Raw genomic sequence first — 17,610 nt, 5'->3', positions numbered from 1 at the left:
AAAAAAATCAACACATTTAAGTATCTTACCCAGGGTATTTTCCAGTTACCGTGGCGGTTTTTCTTATGCCTACATTCTCTTCAGGAGCTGCTGCTTAATTCCCCTCCCTGAGTGTGGGCTGGACTCAGTGACTCCCTTCTGAAGAGTAGAGCATGGAAAGAGAAAAGTAGTAACTGGACAGGGGGAAACTTGGCAGACACCACTGTACCCAAGCAATCAAGGTCATCCTCCCCAGTGGTAGGAGATACTGATTTCACACACTCCTGCTACTATGCAACAAGACCACTTCATCTCTGTGGGATTTTCCTAAAAGCCTGTAACCTTAGTCTAATCACAAGCAAGCATCAGACACACCTAAATTGAGGGACATCCTACAAAATGCCTGTTCTCTTCAGAAGTGTCAGGTTCATGAAAGGCAAGAACAGACCAAGGAATCAGCACAGATTGTGCGAGACAAAGGAGACCTGATGGGTAATGCCACATGGCATCTTCATTAGATCCTGGGACAGAAAAGGGACATTAGTGGGAAAACAGGAAATCCAAATAAAGCCTGAAGTTGAGCTAATGGTATATCAGTGTCGACTTCTTAGTTTTGACAAGTTGAGCTGCTAATATCAGGAGAAACTGGGTCCAGGGTATGTGGGAACTGTGTGCTCTCTCTGCCATTTGTCTGTAATCCAAAATCATTTCTAAACACTATGTTTGAAAGTAGCCGGGATTGGTCTCTTTCTCTTGATGTTTCTGACCCGTGGAAACCCCCTCCTCATTTCAGGGATGATGCAGTGTGTGATTGCCGTCGCAGACAAAGTATTTGATGCCTTCCTAAACATGATGGCAGATAAAGTAAGCCTTGTCAGAGCGCGAGCGTGTGTCTGCTGGAAGCATGTGGAGGGCGCCTATTGTACCTGTCTCTTCTGAATCTCCAGGCTAAGACCAAGGAAAATGAGGAAGAGCTGGAGCGGCATGCGCAGTTTCTCCTGGTGAACTTCAACCACATTCACAAGAGGATACGGAGGGTGGCAGACAAGTATCTGTCTGGTCTAGTGGATAAGTAAGCTCATTTTCCTTCTAATGCTGTGTGTGTGTGTGTGTGTGTGTGTGTGTGTGTGTGTGTGTGTGTGTGAGCGCGCATGTGTGCGCGTGCCTCTAGGTTTAGAATCAGGGAAGAACCATCCTTACATTATCAATGCAGCAAAATTGGAGTCAGAATTTAAACTCTCAAATGGCAATGCGGCCTCCCTCAGAATGTCATGGAATTTGCTGCAGGGTCTGAAGTTTGGTCCTGAAACCTCTACTTATTCTGAGCTATTGATGTTACTTACAGTGCAGCTCCTGACAAGGGGTGTCATGTCTCTGTGTCTCTGCATCCCACCCTCCCCTGCCACAGGGCCTCTCTGGGCTCACTCTGGGAAGCTCACAGCCATCCTAAGCGATACCTCCTACCCCAGAGCCCAGCCAGAGGTCCCTGGTAGAATCAGTGTCTTCCAGGCTCCTCAGAGAGGAAGGAGAGCCCACACGGACCTTTTTCCACTCCGGGCTCTCTGTGCTGGGAGCCAAAGCAGACTTTCAAGGGACATGCCCCCACATGGACGAGAACCCTCAAAGGTGGGCTGGACCAGCCTGTCTGCAATGTAAAGGCCAGAGGCAGCAAACAGCCACGCTGGGCCTGCCCTCAGCTCCATGCAAGCGTCCAGGAGTTCTGGAGCCTGCTGCAGGTGCTGTGCGCCTGGTCTAGGCAGGGCCAGAAAGCAAGTCTAGCACGTATATGACATGTGTCTGAGCTGGACCTCCTAAGCAGAGGGCCATGATGAGTCACAGCTATACGGAGTCTGCTCCCCTCACCCTGGCCACCACATCCAGGAGCAGCTTCTTCTCTTTGAGCTAGAGTGTCATGCAGATATGGCCATTTTCTATTTTGCCATCATGTGAAAATATTGGGGACCCCTGGTCAAAAACAAGGAGGATCACTTTGGGGAGTGAGGGAGCATGTCCCAGCCAGTATCAGTGTTAGGTTGAGAGCAGGTCACATGAGGCCACATCTAGGCTCTGAAGAGTGGGACTGGCAAGTGCCTAGGGGGTGTTTCTGACAGAGTGCCCTGCCTGGGAGACCTCCTGACCTCCTCCAACCGTCAGCTGGGCAGCAGGAGGTGGGGCTGTTACCCCACCCTGCCCCACCCCTCGAGGCAGCACTTTAAGGAACTCAGATTCCTTGAAGATTTGTCTCCTGGACCCTGAGATATGGCTGTCTGTGCAGGTTTCCCCACTTGCTCTGGAGCGGGACAGTGCTGAAGACCATGCTGGACATCCTCCAGACCCTGTCACTGTCATTGAGCGCTGTGAGTGTCCCTGCCATATACCAGAGCCTAATTTATGCTGCAAGTGGCCAAATTGGAGGTGGGGAGGCCAGATCCTGTCCTGGCCTTTACCAATGAGCTGCAGTAAGTTTGGAAGCCTGTCACAGACCGGACAGGTGTGGGGAATGGAGGCAAACACCGCTGCCCAGCATGAGCAGAGGCACCCAGGGAAGGTGGTTTGGAAAAGGGAGCTTGGTTGTTTTCAGGACATTCACAAGGACCAGCCTTACTACGACATTCCTGACGCCCCCTATCGGATCACCGTTCCAGACACCTGTGAAGCCCGAGAGGTAGGTGGCAGCTGTCTCCTAATTAACGGCCATTTTCATTGCCTTCTCTAGTGTCAGGGCTGGCATATTGCACACACTGTGTCATTCAGTCCCCAGAAGTTTAAGGTGTGAGCATTCTCTCCCAGCCCGCAGGAGAGAAAGTCTCACAATATGAGTGGGGTGCTGACTCACTCCCAGCTGGGACTGTCTACCAAGCCTCCTCCTGCCCCACAGCCGTGTTGACTCTAAGCCCTTTCTTAGTTCAGCTGCCAAAGAGGTTTTCTGCTGCCTGTCAGTTTATAGCTTCTCAAAGCTGCCTGAGCAAGTATGACTGTCAGATGAACTTCACTGCTGTGAGGTGTGCAGACTACCTGTCATTGTGGTAGTGAGGAACGACTTCGCCTTTTGTGGTGCTGTGGGAAATAGATGGAGTAAGTAGCTCCGGATAAGGAGGCTGTGCTGTGCGAGGTCTGACTCAGAGCCCTCATGGTGGCAGACTGAAGCTCAGCTCAGACCACAGCTCAGACCTAGGGCCAGGTCATGGCCCAACCTCTGGGCCTCAGCTGTGGGCAGGGAGTTCCCCACACGGTGACGAGGCCCCTGCACCGGTTCTTACCTGCCATGGCCTGCGTTCTCCTTCAGTTAATGACTCAGGACATATGTTGCCCAGTGGCCATGTGAGGCACTGTTAGTGTAGGCCCTGCCGCCCAGCCTTACACCAGGACCACAGACCAGGATGTCTGTGCCCTTTACCCCAAGGCTCAGTGTTAGAACATAGTCACTCTAATCATTCGCTAGGGCTGCCATGATTACATACCACAGACTGAGTGGCTTAAACAACAGAAATTTATTTTCTCACAGTGCTGGGGGCTGGAGATCTGAGGTCAGGGTGTTGGCGGGGTTGTTTCTTCAGACACCTCTCTCCTTGGCTTTTAGATGGTTGTCGTGTTCTTGTGTCCTCACATGTCTTCCCTCTGTGCCTGTGTCCTAATCTTCTCTTACGAGGACACAGTCAGATTGGATTACGGTCCACTCATGTGATACCATTTTACCTTAATTACCTCTTTAAAGGCACCATCTTCAAATACAGTCACATTCTGAAGTAGTGGGGGCTAGGGCTTCAACACATGCATTTTAGGGGGATGCACTTCAGCCCTCAAAAGTAACTAAATACAGTTTGTAGCTGACATCCTCTGACAGCCCAGATACACTGACCTCGGCTTGATCACACCCTCTTCCAGAGCATCGTGAAGGACTTCGCGGCGCGCTGTGGAATGATCCTACAGGAGGCAATGAAGTGGGCACCTACGGTCACCAAGTCCCACTTACAGGTACTTTCTTGAAATCACCAAAAAGCAATTTTGTTAAGCTCCTTCCAGTGATCCAGAGAACTTTCATAGACTGCGAACTCAAAATAGAAACAGCGCTAATGTGAATAAACAGAGACCAAAAACATTAGTCTAGTGTCTGGGAATAACAGAGGCCTCAGAGGCTGCTATTTGTTAGGAACACCTTGTGGGGTAAGGGTACTGGTTGTGGGTGAGCGGGGCAGGTGCGATGGGATCTGTGGGCAGGCAGGCCCAGAGAACTGACCACTCACACCAGGTAGGTGCCAGGTGTGTGGCAGGCTGGGCGCGAGCGAGGAGGCCTGCCAGTCTAGTAGCAGCACCTCTGCCGAATGCCAGAGCTGGAGTGAGGCTGCTGTCCCATTAGAGCCCTATCCAGGCTGTATGTGGAGTTGGACATGAGCCTTTGCAGACCAAAGTGCTGACGTGTGAACACAAATGACTACAAAGTGAGCCATTATTCTGGTCAAGCAGAGATGGACCAAAAATACCACAATTCATGAGAGGAAAAAGTCACCTGAAAAGGGATCAAAGATAAGAAAAATCCCACTAGAAGAAATCTGGCTTAATAAAGAGAAGTTGCATCTAGAGGAGCATGTGAAGTTGACCTCAGCAACATTTGTCAAGATAAAGCTAGTTCCAAAGTGTTTCTGTGTTCAGAATCCAGGAAGGACCGAGCAGCTTGGAGGCTGTTTGGAAACACATTTTGCAAGAACCCATGGGTGGTGCCTTGTGTTGCCTTAAAGTTCTTCCTTCCACAAAGATGTAGGAGTGGTGAGGTTAGAGCAATTGGGGAAATGAAAAAAATGGAGCCTTCTGTCAGGCACTCAGCAGCTAAGCTGGACAGCGATGGGCCTTGTAACTAGGCCATGCCTATAGCTTGACAGCTGTCACTGTCTAGTGGATACACTAGTATTCTTCAGACTGTGGTACTTTTTCAAACTGTTCCTTTTTGGGAACTGACTTTTCTTTTGGTTCACATGGAGGAAAGGGGCATCAGCTCCCAAGGCTGAGCTCTAAAGAGGGGAAGCCCCTTTCATTCCTAAAAGGGTTCATTAAGCAAAAAAAAAAAAAAAAAAAAAAAAGGCCTTAATTGGGAGAGCTGTTTATTTCTTCAACCATGGCCTAAGAAAGGAGTGGAAAATGAACAAGCTTGAGGCTTGAATTGGTCTTGGTACTTCTACCAGGCCTCCCTTTGGTGTTGCCCCAGGCTCTGTTTCCCTTCCCCTGGACATCTAGTCTGTCTGAACCCTACCCCACCTCCTGTCAGGCCCTCACTGCCTACCCTTAGTGGCCCCGACCCGCCTGGGCACATCACTGTAGCCTGTCCTGAGTCATCCACCATGCTGGGCCGGTGTCAATAGCAAATCTGCTACCTTTGCTCATTAGCCACTCCCCATCGCCACGGGGTCCATGGTTGGGTTTCTGGGGCTCTATGAACCCTCCAAAACCACTGGCACAGTTTTGTAAGTCAGTGCTCACGTGCACTTTCCTGAGGGGAGTCCTGTGCCTCACTCTAAACTCCTTCACCTGGCACACAAGGCCTTTCAGGCCTGGCCCATCTCTGGCCCAGGCTGGCTGCCTGCCATCTAGCCCTTGTACTTGTTGCTCCTGCAGTGCTAACCCCTGACCCCTGATGGTCCCCAGAGCAGAAGGCCTTCTCACATCTCCACGCTCTGCCAGGTGTCCCCTTCCACTAGTTGGCCAGGTAGATTCTGGCCCTTACTCTGCCTTCCAGCTGTTTGTTGGGTCGCTCCTACACAGCAGGGCTGCTCAGGCAAACAGTACAACTGCCTGCGTGTTGACAGTGGGACCAGAACTCTACAACTGTTTTCCAGGTATCTAGCACAGGACTTGGCAGGTGGCAAATTCTCAGCAAGGATGTGCCCAAAGAATAAACAGTCCTGTCACGTTTACTGTGTGCCTGCCACTCTGGGGAAATCGTCCTCGTTCACACATGAGCAAGAGTCAGTTGGGGAAGGGGGGGGCTTTAATTTATTGAAGGTTCCACAGCAAGGGATGGACCCAACATTGGAACCAATGTTTGCTCTACTACCTCACACTTTATTTTATAAAGTATTATTCTTACCTTTAAAGTAAAACAGCCTTTTTTTTTTTTTTTCCGACTTCAGGAATATCTGAACAAACATCAGAACTGGGTATCAGGACTGTCCCAGCACACGGGGCTGGCCATGGCCACCGAAAGCATCCTTCACTTTGCCGGCTACAACAAGCAGAACACCACTCTCGGGGTATGTGTGTGCCTCCTGAGGAACAGGAGTCTCCTTCAGCAATGGGAGCCACAATATGAGGGGCAAGACCAAAGCTGATATGTAGCTTTTTCTGATATATGCAGCCATGCTAGCAGTAGGCAGATTGGAATCCCATGTAAGATACTCGGGTTCAGAGAGAGTAGGTTAGTAGAACAGGCATTTCTTCACTGTGTTTCTTTCTTTCTTTTCTTTTTTTTTCAATATTTATTTACTTTTGAGAGACAGACCGAGCATGAGTGGGGGAGGGGCAGAGACACAGAATTTGAAGCAGGCACCAGGCTCTGAGCTGTCAGCACAGAGCCCGATGCAGGGCTCAAACCCACAAACCATGAGATCATGACCTGAGCCGAAGTCGGACACTTAACCAATTGAGCCACCCAGGCTCCCCATCCTTACTGTTTCTTGCTTCATTAATGATATCAGATTTGGATTTCTGTGTATCCACAAGGAAGGAAACTGATCTCTTTGAGACAAGGTCAGCATTATCTTATAGTCATGTTGATTGGAAACATTTGCTGGATTTTCCTGTTTCAGCAGGTGCCAAAGCATATGTGCACACACATCTTTAACTTGGTCTTGTTCCACTGAAGATCACTTTAGAGGGCAGCACATCCATGAAGTAGTGCTTTCTTAGTTAAATCAGAGTTTCGGATCAAAGTAGCAGATTGAGAGCAGGTGATCTGACTGGCGGTGTTGCATGTCGGTGTCTCCCAGCCTTAGGGCCTACCATGATGTCTGTCTCAAGCAAGTGTGGCTATGTGCTTCTTAACTCTGTGCCTCTTAACTCTCTCGGGGTGGAGAGGTGGAGAGGCTGCCGCCTGTCTTTTATCATGTCTTTGACATGATAGGGTGGGGGTGCAGAGGAGGGAGGATGGCGCTGCCACTTCTCACCATGGCCACAAGTCTAAGCAGGAAGGGAGGAGCCCATTAGGTGGTCTGGGGGCTCTCAGCCTCCTTGTGGAGCCTGGCGCAGTGCCACAGGTAGCCAGTGTCTTCTCACAGCCCGTGTCATCCTCAGAGCTCTCACAGAGGTCACTCCATGTTCTCTGAAGATACTAGTGTCACCAGTACACCCTGTGCTTACAGGCCAGGCCCAGCGACGTAAGATCAGCTCCCTGAGCTGGGTCTCTCCACCACTCTGAGGACACAAGCAGAGGCCAGAAGTGGGCACTCCTTAGAATGCCTTTGACAACTCCTTGTCCTCTTCTAGGCTAGCTTGTAAGAGGTCAGTTTTTCCTAAAAGATTTAAATCTTTTTTTGTAGAAAAAGAGATTTAGGTGTGGTTTTCCCTTTTCTATTGCTGAGGAGGAAAGGATATATGTATTGTGTGTTCTGATTGTTGGTTGTAATGGAGATCCTGGCCAACCTGCCCCTGCTCCATGAAAAGCACAGGAGCCTGCTGGCCACCAGAGTGACATCTCCCCATCACATGGCATTCAGGGAAGAGCAGCTTTTAGGGGGTGTTTGAGAAGCATGGTCTCAGGCCAGTGGCTCTTGCTGCATAGAGACTGTCAGAAAACTCCTGTAGGGCTGCCCTCCTCATCACACTGCACCAGACGTCTGAGCCAAAGCAGTTGGAGTAGTTCTACCAGGGAGGGAGGTAGGCTGCAGTGCAGGCCATTTGCTGTCTGGGGGCTGCGCAGATATCACGGAATCCCTGGTAAGAAGGCCATTGTTTTCCGCATTTTGCAGGGGAGTATATTCAGGCTAAGGGACAGCAAGTGGCCTCCCTAGGGCGTCATAGCTGGTTGGTGGCAGAGCCAGGTTCCAGTGTAGGCCTGCTTGATGCCATAGGCCACACTGTCTCCAAAAAATGTAAAGTAGTGTTACATGACCTTTTGCAAAATAGACCAGCTTAATAATTTTATGAGAAAATCATGTATTTTTGTTCTTGCTTATGTTTTCCCAAATTTCGTATTTTCTTTTCTTGACCCTCTTTCTCCCTACCTGCCTGCTCCCTCCAAAAAAATAATCCCTCAAACTTCAACTATTGAGAGATTCATTTTCCCCAATGGGACCTGAATGTCAAGAAGTGGATAGGTTTTGTTGGTTTATAGTAAAAGGCGCTAAAGGGGTGAAAGGTCATCTTCAGTGGATGTTCTTAGTCTTCAGTGATGTTGGGAAGGGCAGTGAGGAGCATGGTAGCAGTGACCAGCCAGGGTAAGGGAGAGCAGTCATCAGGACCCCAAGTGGTGGGAGGTGCAGCTGAAGCAGAGGAAGTGAAGGGGGGTCTGAAAATATTTTCCCCATCCTGTGGGCTGCCATTGTACTCAGAGTGCGCCCCTTTTGTCTTCTGCTCTTAGACTGTTGGCAGCTGTTGGGTATCTCCAAGCCCCTGCTGGCTTATGCTCACTGTCACTATGCTCTCAACTTCACCATTCACCATCTTCAAGTCACATTTACACACCAGCACGCACCCACAGAGGAGACAGCCCGGGAGCACTAACTTCACAGCATTTTCATTGCAGATTATGATGATTTTCATAATGATCTGATGATTATTTCTCTTGCAAAAGACCTGTTCACCACTGGGATGAAAGCAGTCAGGGTGGCAAAGTGAAGTTCTATCACAAGCTGCCTTCCAGAGAAAATTTTTCATCCTAAAATTGTTTTTAAATTCTTTTTCCGTGGTTCTTATCAGACTGGAAGGTGTTCTAAAGTATTTCTTTTTGAGGTGCCTGGGTGGGCTAAGTTGGATAAGCATCTAACTTCGGCTCAGGCCATAGTCTCGTGGTTCGTGGGTTCAAGCCCTGTGTCGGGCTCTGTGCTGAAAACTCACAGCCTGGAGCCTGCTTCAAATTCTGTGTCTTCCTCTCTTCTCTGCCCTTCCCCCACTCACGCTCTGTCTCTCTCTTTCAAAAATGAATAAATGTTAAAAAAAAATTAAAAGTATTTCACTTTATTAGCTTGTCAGCATAGAAGATTTTTAATAACCTCTGGATCTGAACTTGACTTCTTAATTGGACTTAAGCTTAGCCATAGTGAACACAAAGAAAACATGTGGTAATGGTCTGAAATAATTCTTGATATTTCTCTGTAGGCAACTCAGCTAACAGAGCGCCCGGCCTGTGTGAAGAAAGATTATTCCAATTTCATGGCATCCCTGAATCTACGCAACCGCTATGCGGGTGAGGTGCGTATCCTGACGCAGGCTTTCAAAGTCTCCTCTCACTCTACTGCCAGTCAGCTCCCAGTGGAAAACGAGCTCAGGTTCTGGAACTTACTCATTTTATGTGGACTTGAAGCCATGGGGCCCTGGGACTCACCAGCCCAGTCAGCAGCATTTATGACTACCACTTACCACCTCTGCAAAGGGATGACCTCATGTACATATACTCTGGCCATGCTGAAGCTTTCTATTTTTCTGGCTTTTCTTTTTTTTTTTTTTTTTTAAGTTTATGTATTTATTTTGAGAGAGAGCAGGTTGGGGAGGGGCAGAGAAAGAAGGAAAGAGAGGAAATCCCAAGCAGGCTCTTCACTGTCAGCACAGAGTTCATTGTGGGGCTCGAACCCACAAACTGTGAGATCATGACCTGAGCCAAAACCAGAGTCGACTGCTTAACGGACTGAGCCACCCAAGTGCCCCTTTCTGGCTTTTCTTTTTTAAGTGGCAGCAGGCATTCATTGAGTGCTGTGTACTTACTAACTGGGGCAGTTAGTAAGGTATACAGACTATTATTCCAGTTTCACAGATAATGAAACTGAAGTTCTCAAAATGAAGTAACTTGCCAGAGTCGTATAGGCAGAGTGAGGTCGGGAACCACATCTGATCACTATGAGGGCTTTTGTCTACCACGCCACACTTTAGCCCAGCCTAGCAAGTTGCTTCACCACTTGGGGCCTCAGTTTCTGAATCTATAAAAACACAGACGCTAGTCTACGCCATTATTTAGAGGTCCCTGCAAGTCCACTGGTGCCTAGTCTTGAGTGGGGTCTTCCCCCGCTACTCTGTGACTCCCTCATTCCAGCAGTCGCTCTTCCTCTTCCTGGGCCCTGGGCAGGTGGGCCCCTCTCTCCAGTAGGCTGACGCTGACCCTACATCCTCCATTGCTGGGAATTGCTCTGAGGGCCTGTTCCACCTGTTTTGATACCTAGGTGGTGGTGGGAAGTCTGTCTTTGGGGGTAGGTTTGGTTTTTGGAAGGAGTCAGATTCTTTCTATATAGTCAAGTCTTATAAATAAGAGAGCAGCATACTTTTTTTGGGGAGGGGGGGGATGATGTACAACTTTAAAAATAGTAAGGATGCTCTTGGTTGAGTCACTAATTGTATTCATTCAGCCCACGTTCATGCAGCCCTATCATGGTTCAGACCTGGAGTTTGCTACTGAAATGTGAAATTGACAAGACCAGGTCTCTGCCCTCAGGGACCATCTAGAATGAAGGGAATGCCTACACACAGCGCTAAAAGACAAGTTCCCTAGAAAGGTGTGAACAGTGGTAGCATTGTTGAAACAAGTCTGTCACTGTCTGTACCCACAAGCTCCAGTATGAGAGAGTGAGACTCTAGTCACACCTTGCCCATATGCCTGGATTATGTATGATTCTCTTGACGAGTGTGCTTCTTGCAGGTGTATGGAATGATTCGGTTCTCAGATGCCACTGGCCAGATATCTGACCTGAACAAAATGATGGTCCAGGAGCTGAATACAGCATTAGATCTCAGTAATCCCCAGCACTACACACAGGCCATGTTCAAGCTGACAGCAATGCTCATCAGCAGCAAAGGTAACAGACAGACGCACTAGGGAACTCTGGGCTCATTTAGAAATGAGTATTTACCTTCATCTTCCTTAGTGAGCTGGAGCTCCCCCAATAGAGATCTCTGTGATGTTTTCCAGGGTTGGAAGTAAACAATCTCTGGCCCACCTGGTGCTCTGTCTTGTTGATGTGGGGAGGCAAGCATAGGATTCAGCCTTTGTTCAAAGCTTCTTCTGAACAGCATTTGTTTGGTTGCAGATTGTGACCCACAGCTCCTCCATCATCTGTGTTGGGGTCCCCTCCGGATGTTCAACGAGCATGGCATGGAGACTGCCCTGGCCTGCTGGGAGTGGCTACTGGCTGGCAAGAACGGAGTGGAAGTGCCGGTAGGACACTGGCTGTGTTCAGCTCCCGAGGGTGGGGCTCATCAGAGATGGAGAGAGCTTGGCCTGGCTGCTTAGCTGACAAGCTTGGAGACCCTGGGCAAGCCCCTCACCCTTTGAGGCCTCAGTGTCCTTGTATGTAAGACTGTGATATTAATGCCTGACCACCAGGCTTCATGGAGACCACAGGGACCATATGTGTGTGTATATATACATATATATGTGTGTGTGTGTATATATATACATGTATATATACACACATACATACATACATGTATGTATGCATACATACACACACAGTATATACTACACTATATACTATATGTGTGTGTGTGTGTGTGTGTGTGTGTGTGTGTGTGTGTGTGTGTGTTGAAAGGATCCTAGTGGTGCCCAGAAGTTGTTGTTTTTCAAAATCTCAGTAGAGGGAGCCATTTCTCTGAGAGTAGAACACATGGGATGTAATTGGGAGCATTTGTATTTGTCCACAAAGACATTTCTCTTGGCCTGCTACCTTTGGTAGGGGCAGCCTTCCTGGTGTCCATAGTTCTGAAGTTGCTACTGGAGGAAGCCCCCAGGCAAGGTGATACACACCCTTTCAGGTGATTGGATGAATACCTAAGAACTGTTGTCTCGTTAATTTTCCTAACAGGGAATTTGGCAGCTTTTTTTCTGTTGTTGTTTTTTTTTAATGTTTGTTTATTTTTGAGAGAGAGAGAGAGAGAGAGAGCGCGCAAGCAGGGGAGGGACAGAGAGAGAGGAGACATAGAATCCGAAGCAGGCTCTGAACTGTCAGCACAGAGTCTGACTCGGGGCTCAACTCCATCATCCTTGAGATCATGACCTGAGCTGAAGCTGGACGCTTAACCCACTGAGCCACCCAGGTGCCTCTCTGTGTTTCTTAAGATGAATTGAGATAAGTGGTCAAAGGGTATTTTCTTTTTCTGTTCCCTGTTTTTTGTTTTTCCTTTTGGTTACTTTTAGGATGTTTCCTTTTATCTTCAATTTTTAATAGTTTGCCTTTGGTATGTGGTTTTCTGTGTATTTATCCCTTTGCGATTTATTGAGCTTCTTAAATTTAGAGATTTAGATTTTTTCATCAAACTTGGAAAATTTTAGTATTTCTTTAAATATTTCTCCATTCTCTTGTCTCATTTTGGGATTTCAATTCCACACACATATGTTGGTGACTTCGTATTGTCCCTTGATCATTAATGTTTTCTTCAGTGCTTTTCACTTTTATCTCTCTCTCATTTCATTTTGGTTCATTTTAGTTGGTCTGTCTTCCAGTTTAGTGCTATTTTCTAATGCCTTATTTTTCCTGTTGTTAAGCCATCTTCTATATATTTTATTTCAGATATTGTAATTCTCAGGTCTAGAATTTTTGTATGTGTGTGGGGTTTTTTTGTTTTTTTTGTTGGTTTTTTTTTGGTTTTTTTTTTTTTTTTTTTACTAAAAGAAGCTCTTGCTTTTGTCTGGGAGTGCTCTTCTCTTACTTTAAGAGGGAGAGCATAAGTAGGGGGAGGGGCAGAGAGAGAGGGGGACAGAGGATCTGAAGCAGGCTCCACACTTACAGCAGCAAGCAGCCTGATGCAAGGCTCAAACTCACAAGCCATGAGGTCATGACCTGAGCCAAAGTCAATCAACTAAGCCACCCAAGTGCCCCATAAAATTTTTGTTTCTTTTTTATAGTTTGTATTTCTCTGCTGAGATTCTCTGTGTCTTCACCTAGTCTTTTCATCTTTACCTATAAATATTTGGTCATATTTGTAATATTTATTTTAAAATTTTTATCTGGTTTGTTCTAGTATCAAGGTCATCTGTGGGTTTGTTTCTGTTGATTTTTTTTTCTTTAGTGTTTAAATGTTTTTGTTTTGTTCTGGACTCTGTATATAGAAAAGCAGTGGAGGGGCACCTGGGTGGCTCAGTCAGTTGAGCGTCCGACTTCGGCTCAGGTCGTGATCTCACATTTCATGGGTTCAAGCCCCCCATCAGGCTCTGTGCTGACCATTTGCTCAGAACCTGGAGCCTCCTTCAGATTCTGCCCCTCCTTCTCTTTCTGCCCCTCCCCCACTCACACTTTGTCTCACTCTGTTTCTCAAAAATAAATAAATGTTAAAAAAAATTTTTTTAAGGAAAGAAAAGCAGTGGAGACTGAGGGGCACTGCTGTTTATTTTCCCAGAATATAGATCTTTCTTATGTCAGGTGACTAAAATGAAGGTCACTGACCCCTAGGGGTTAGTCTTGGCCAAAAGGATGGATTCTTCTTGCTTTTACCCAATTTCACCTCCCTTTCCCCCTTCCCCCATCAAAATGAGAGAAGAGGGGTCATGAAAGGATTTTTATGTCAATCAAATTGCTGTTTCATTTGGGATCTTTTAAACTCTGATCTATTTCCTCTGCTATCAACAGGAGCTCTGCTGGCTTCAGGTATCTTGGCCTTTGGCAGGCCTTGTCCACTCACTTGTGTCCAGACCCAGCACTGGCCCATGAGCTGCTGGAGCTTGCTGCTTCCTGGTGAAGTCTCTGTAAATCAGTTCTTTGCGGCTTTCTCATCTGCCATTCCTCAGCCGTCCAGATAGGCATGGTTTTTATATCCTCCAGATCATTCTTGCTGTTCACTTGGGACTGAAGTCCATCTATCTCCTCTCATTCCCTGTCTCTACCTCTGTAAGGACCTGTTGTCCAGGCCCAGCAACATCTTGGACAGACTTAACTTTTGTTTCAGTGTCTTTTGTATTGTTGGCTTCTGGTTTTTAATTTTTTCTATTATGAAAGCAATGTGTGTTCATTATAGAGAAGTTGGAAGATATGAGCATAATGAAAAAAATGAAAATCATTCATAACTCCAACTTTAGAGACAATCACTGATAGAATCCTGATGTCTCCTGCAGTCACAGGAGAGAGAGAGCTATGAGCTTGTTGGGCTCATCTCAGCATGAAGACCTTCCTTGTGAGAGTCTGGGGCCCTTATCTCACTAAGATTGGAAAGAATGCTGATCCCTTGGTATGGTGCTCAAATTCATGACTCAAAACGAATGAACTAACCCCTCACCTCCACCCATCTGCCTCCAAATCTCTGTGAATGACAACATAGTCCTTCCCTCTGCTCAAAGTCCTTACTGCCATCCCTGATTCCCCTTTTTGCACTAACCACAAATGACCCTCAGCAAATCCTGTCAGATTTACCTTTTTACCTTGAAAGTATATCCAGAAGCCGACCACTTCCCAGCATCCCACTCCTGCCCCCTGGTCCCAGTATCCTTCGTTTGCCCTGGACTTAGGGCAGCCCCTGGCCTCCCTGTTTCTACCCAGGCCCTCTCTGCCTTCTCCACATGCGCTCAGAGCAAGTCAGTAAAATATGGGTCGTATCAGGTCCCCCCTATGCCCCAGACCTGCCAGTGCTGCCCATGCCCACTCAGAGTAGAAGGCACACTTGTTTCTGTAATCTGCAAGGCCCCTCTGCTCCCCTTGCTTGACCTGCTATAGGCGCACTGGGGTCCCTACTGCCCCTGCCCTCCAGGCGTGCTCGCTTTAGGTTGGGAGAGCTCTTCCCTCTCCTTCAGTGTTCTTTTCAGGCAGCTGCATTCCTCGCTCCTGCATCTCCTTCAGGGTTTGTCTTAGCTGTCCCCTGCCTACCCTGTTCTAGAACACACAACCATCGATTCATTCATTCTTCCAAGCCCTTTCATGGCTCTGTTTTCGCCCTTAGCTTTGATCAGTGTCTAATATCTGTATCTTACTTCTCTTGCTATCTGTAGCCTGCTGTAAACTGGGTGGATGTTTGTCTTATTCACTGCTCCATTCCCAGAGCCTGGAGGGGAAGCAACCAGGCCCAGAGGCAGCAACCAGGATGTGCTTGTTCAACAAATGAGTGGGCGTGCAGCCTTGACTGTGGCTCATCAGGCCTGTTAGCCCTGCGGTTTCTTCCTCTAACATAAGACTTACATTTGGCTGCAGGAAACAGAAACTGGACACAATGCCTTGACCACCAGGGGCTATGCTCCTGGTGTCACGTGCAGCTTGTTGATAGCTTGGCTCACATTTGCAACTCTGCCACCCTTAGCATGCCTCTAAGCAAGAAGGAGGGTAGAGGATGCTGGCTGCCCTGACCTTGACTCAGTCGATGTCTGTTGATGTCAGCCAGCACTAGATTATTGCTAATGAGAACCATTGACCACCCTAACCAGCAGAAGCCTGGGTGGGGGTACTGGTGACCAGCTACTTGGCCTCCCTAAATAAAACCATAATAAAGGCAGGGATGGATACTGGGCAGGAGCCAGGGCGTTTACCCTGGGCACCAAGCCTCAGTTGCCGCCTCTCTGCAGCGGGTCTGGATGCCCTCCATGTTGCTGCCTGGTGTTGTCAGGCCAAAAGGGGAGGCTGCTCACCTGTAGAACCACCCGGTGGCAGTTGCAGACTCAGTTTGGCTCCCGCAGTTATTCCCTGGGCCTGATTAGTGGCATGAAGCTGATGTGCAGGGTTTGCATGGGATGAAGAAAAGGAACTGGGCTCCAGAAGCAAAATCCAGTCCTGCCTTTGCTAGTTTGGAGGCCCTGCTCACCTCTGGAACCATAGATGGTTTCAGGATTATTAGGAAGATTCAGCCAGGCGGAGCCTGTTGAGAGTCCACGTGGCATTAGGCACATCCCAGGTGTGCTGACACCACAAAGCAGGACTACAGCACCTGGCCTACTGATATTTCGAGAATGGGCTTTTTAGTAGAAAACGGCTGGGAAGTTGGATCATAGGTGATCTTTATTTTTTATTTCATACTTTCTTTGGTTTTCTATTTTGTTCATTAAGCACATAGTCCTTTTAAAATTAAACAACAGTAAGTACTTTTCTATGCTTCGCAGAGGCACTAATGGTCATTGTATGCTTGCAGTTTATGCGGGAGATGGCAGGAGCCTGGCAGATGACAGTGGAGCAGAAGTTCGGCCTGTTTTCCGCGGAGATAAAGGAAGCAGACCCCCTGGCAGCATCAGAAGCCAGTCAACCCAAACCGTGTGCCCCCGAAGTGACCCCCCACTACATTTGGATTGACGTAAGTGCTTCCCCAGGCTCCTCCCACCCTAGCAGGAGGTCAGGGGCTCTCCCCTTGGGGCCAGTGGCCCAATAAGCATGGGACTCCAGGTTTAAGACGCCTTACCTGGGGAGGAGGGATGGCTGTTCCTGCCTTCTGCCCAGGCCTCTGCTGGACTCATTGCACTTGCCTGAAGACCCATACCCACCATTCTGTTGGCCCAGAGCCCCACATCAGTTGGCTCTGCTGGCTCTGTAGGTGAGCAGGCCAGGCCCCAGCAGCAATATGTTCTCTTTCCCACTCAGTTCCTGGTGCAGCGGTTCGAGATCGCGAAGTACTGCAGCTCCGACCAAGTGGAGATCTTCTCCAGCCTGCTGCAGCGCTCCATGTCCCTGAACATCGGTGGGGCCAAGGGGAGCATGAACCGTCACGTGGCAGCCATCGGGCCTCGCTTCAAGTGAGAGCCTCTCCTCCTATGATGGTGGCAGGGACGGTGTGGGTGAAATTTCTACCAGAGTTGTTGGTGCTGTAGTCCACAGGAGGTTCCCATGCTTGGTCTTTTTTTTTTTTTTTTTTTTTTTTTTTTTTTTTTGCCAGAAACTGACCAAGCCCCTAGTACATGCAGGGCTCCTGGGAAGGGGACCTGAATGGAATGACTTTGCCTTCCATGCCCTTCCAGGGCTGAGGAAGTCAGCCAGCATGCTGTCTTCAGCAGGGGAGTGTTCAAGAAGGTGGTTCACTCATGGACCTTGGGCAACCAAATGTTGGGCAGCCTTTCTAAATTGTTTGGGGGTGGATAGCAGCAAAAGGATTTTGGTAACATAGTGGTGATTAAAAAACAGGTGATGTAGCAGAACCCAGGTATGACAAGCTCAGACTGGGAGGCTGACAGTGACTTAGGGCAGTCACTTTACTCCTCTGAAATGTTCATGGAAAACTTCTGATCATGCTGACTACAGCAAGTCGATTTTTGCCAAGACATGCAAAATATCAACCCCACCAGGGGAATACCCCCTTTAGGGGGTCCATGGCCTAGTGGGCAGGCTCAGGCCAGGTGCTATGGACACAGCAGGCAGGGTCAGTCTGGTGTGGGGAGGGCCTTCGGGTGCCTGGGTGGTCAGTTGGAGGAAGGGTGAGGGGCCCCCTTTCAAAGTATGCCACTCTTCCTGCCTGTACCCCTTCCTGCTGCCCACTGCCAACACCAGTTCTTTCCACCCCTCCCCTGAGCTCCAGACCCATGTTCCTGCAGCCCACTGGGCACCC

General features: G+C 48.4%; 1 protein-coding gene across 2 annotated transcripts in view; it reads left to right on the top strand.

Moving 5' to 3' along the window:
• Positions 1-17,610, top strand: part of PI4KA (phosphatidylinositol 4-kinase alpha) — a 111,506-nt gene that overhangs the window by 74,900 nt on the left and 18,996 nt on the right. For both annotated transcript variants that reach the window (XM_030292318.1, XM_030292320.1), the window contains exons 24-34: positions 773-843; positions 927-1,051; positions 2,255-2,336; positions 2,561-2,644; positions 3,865-3,954; positions 6,102-6,221; positions 9,283-9,375; positions 10,811-10,967; positions 11,199-11,326; positions 16,210-16,368; positions 16,653-16,804. In XM_030292318.1, the coding sequence (XP_030148178.1) occupies positions 773-843; positions 927-1,051; positions 2,255-2,336; positions 2,561-2,644; positions 3,865-3,954; positions 6,102-6,221; positions 9,283-9,375; positions 10,811-10,967; positions 11,199-11,326; positions 16,210-16,368; positions 16,653-16,804 (1,261 nt within the window). The remainder of the gene's footprint in view (positions 1-772; positions 844-926; positions 1,052-2,254; positions 2,337-2,560; positions 2,645-3,864; positions 3,955-6,101; positions 6,222-9,282; positions 9,376-10,810; positions 10,968-11,198; positions 11,327-16,209; positions 16,369-16,652; positions 16,805-17,610) is intronic.

The sequence above is a fragment of the Lynx canadensis genome, chromosome D3 (assembly GCF_007474595.2).
Source record: "Lynx canadensis isolate LIC74 chromosome D3, mLynCan4.pri.v2, whole genome shotgun sequence".
In the NCBI taxonomy this organism is placed as follows: Eukaryota; Metazoa; Chordata; class Mammalia; order Carnivora; family Felidae; genus Lynx; species Lynx canadensis.
The sequence above is the reverse complement of the archived record's forward strand: the minus strand, read 5'-3'. Positions and strand labels throughout refer to the sequence as shown.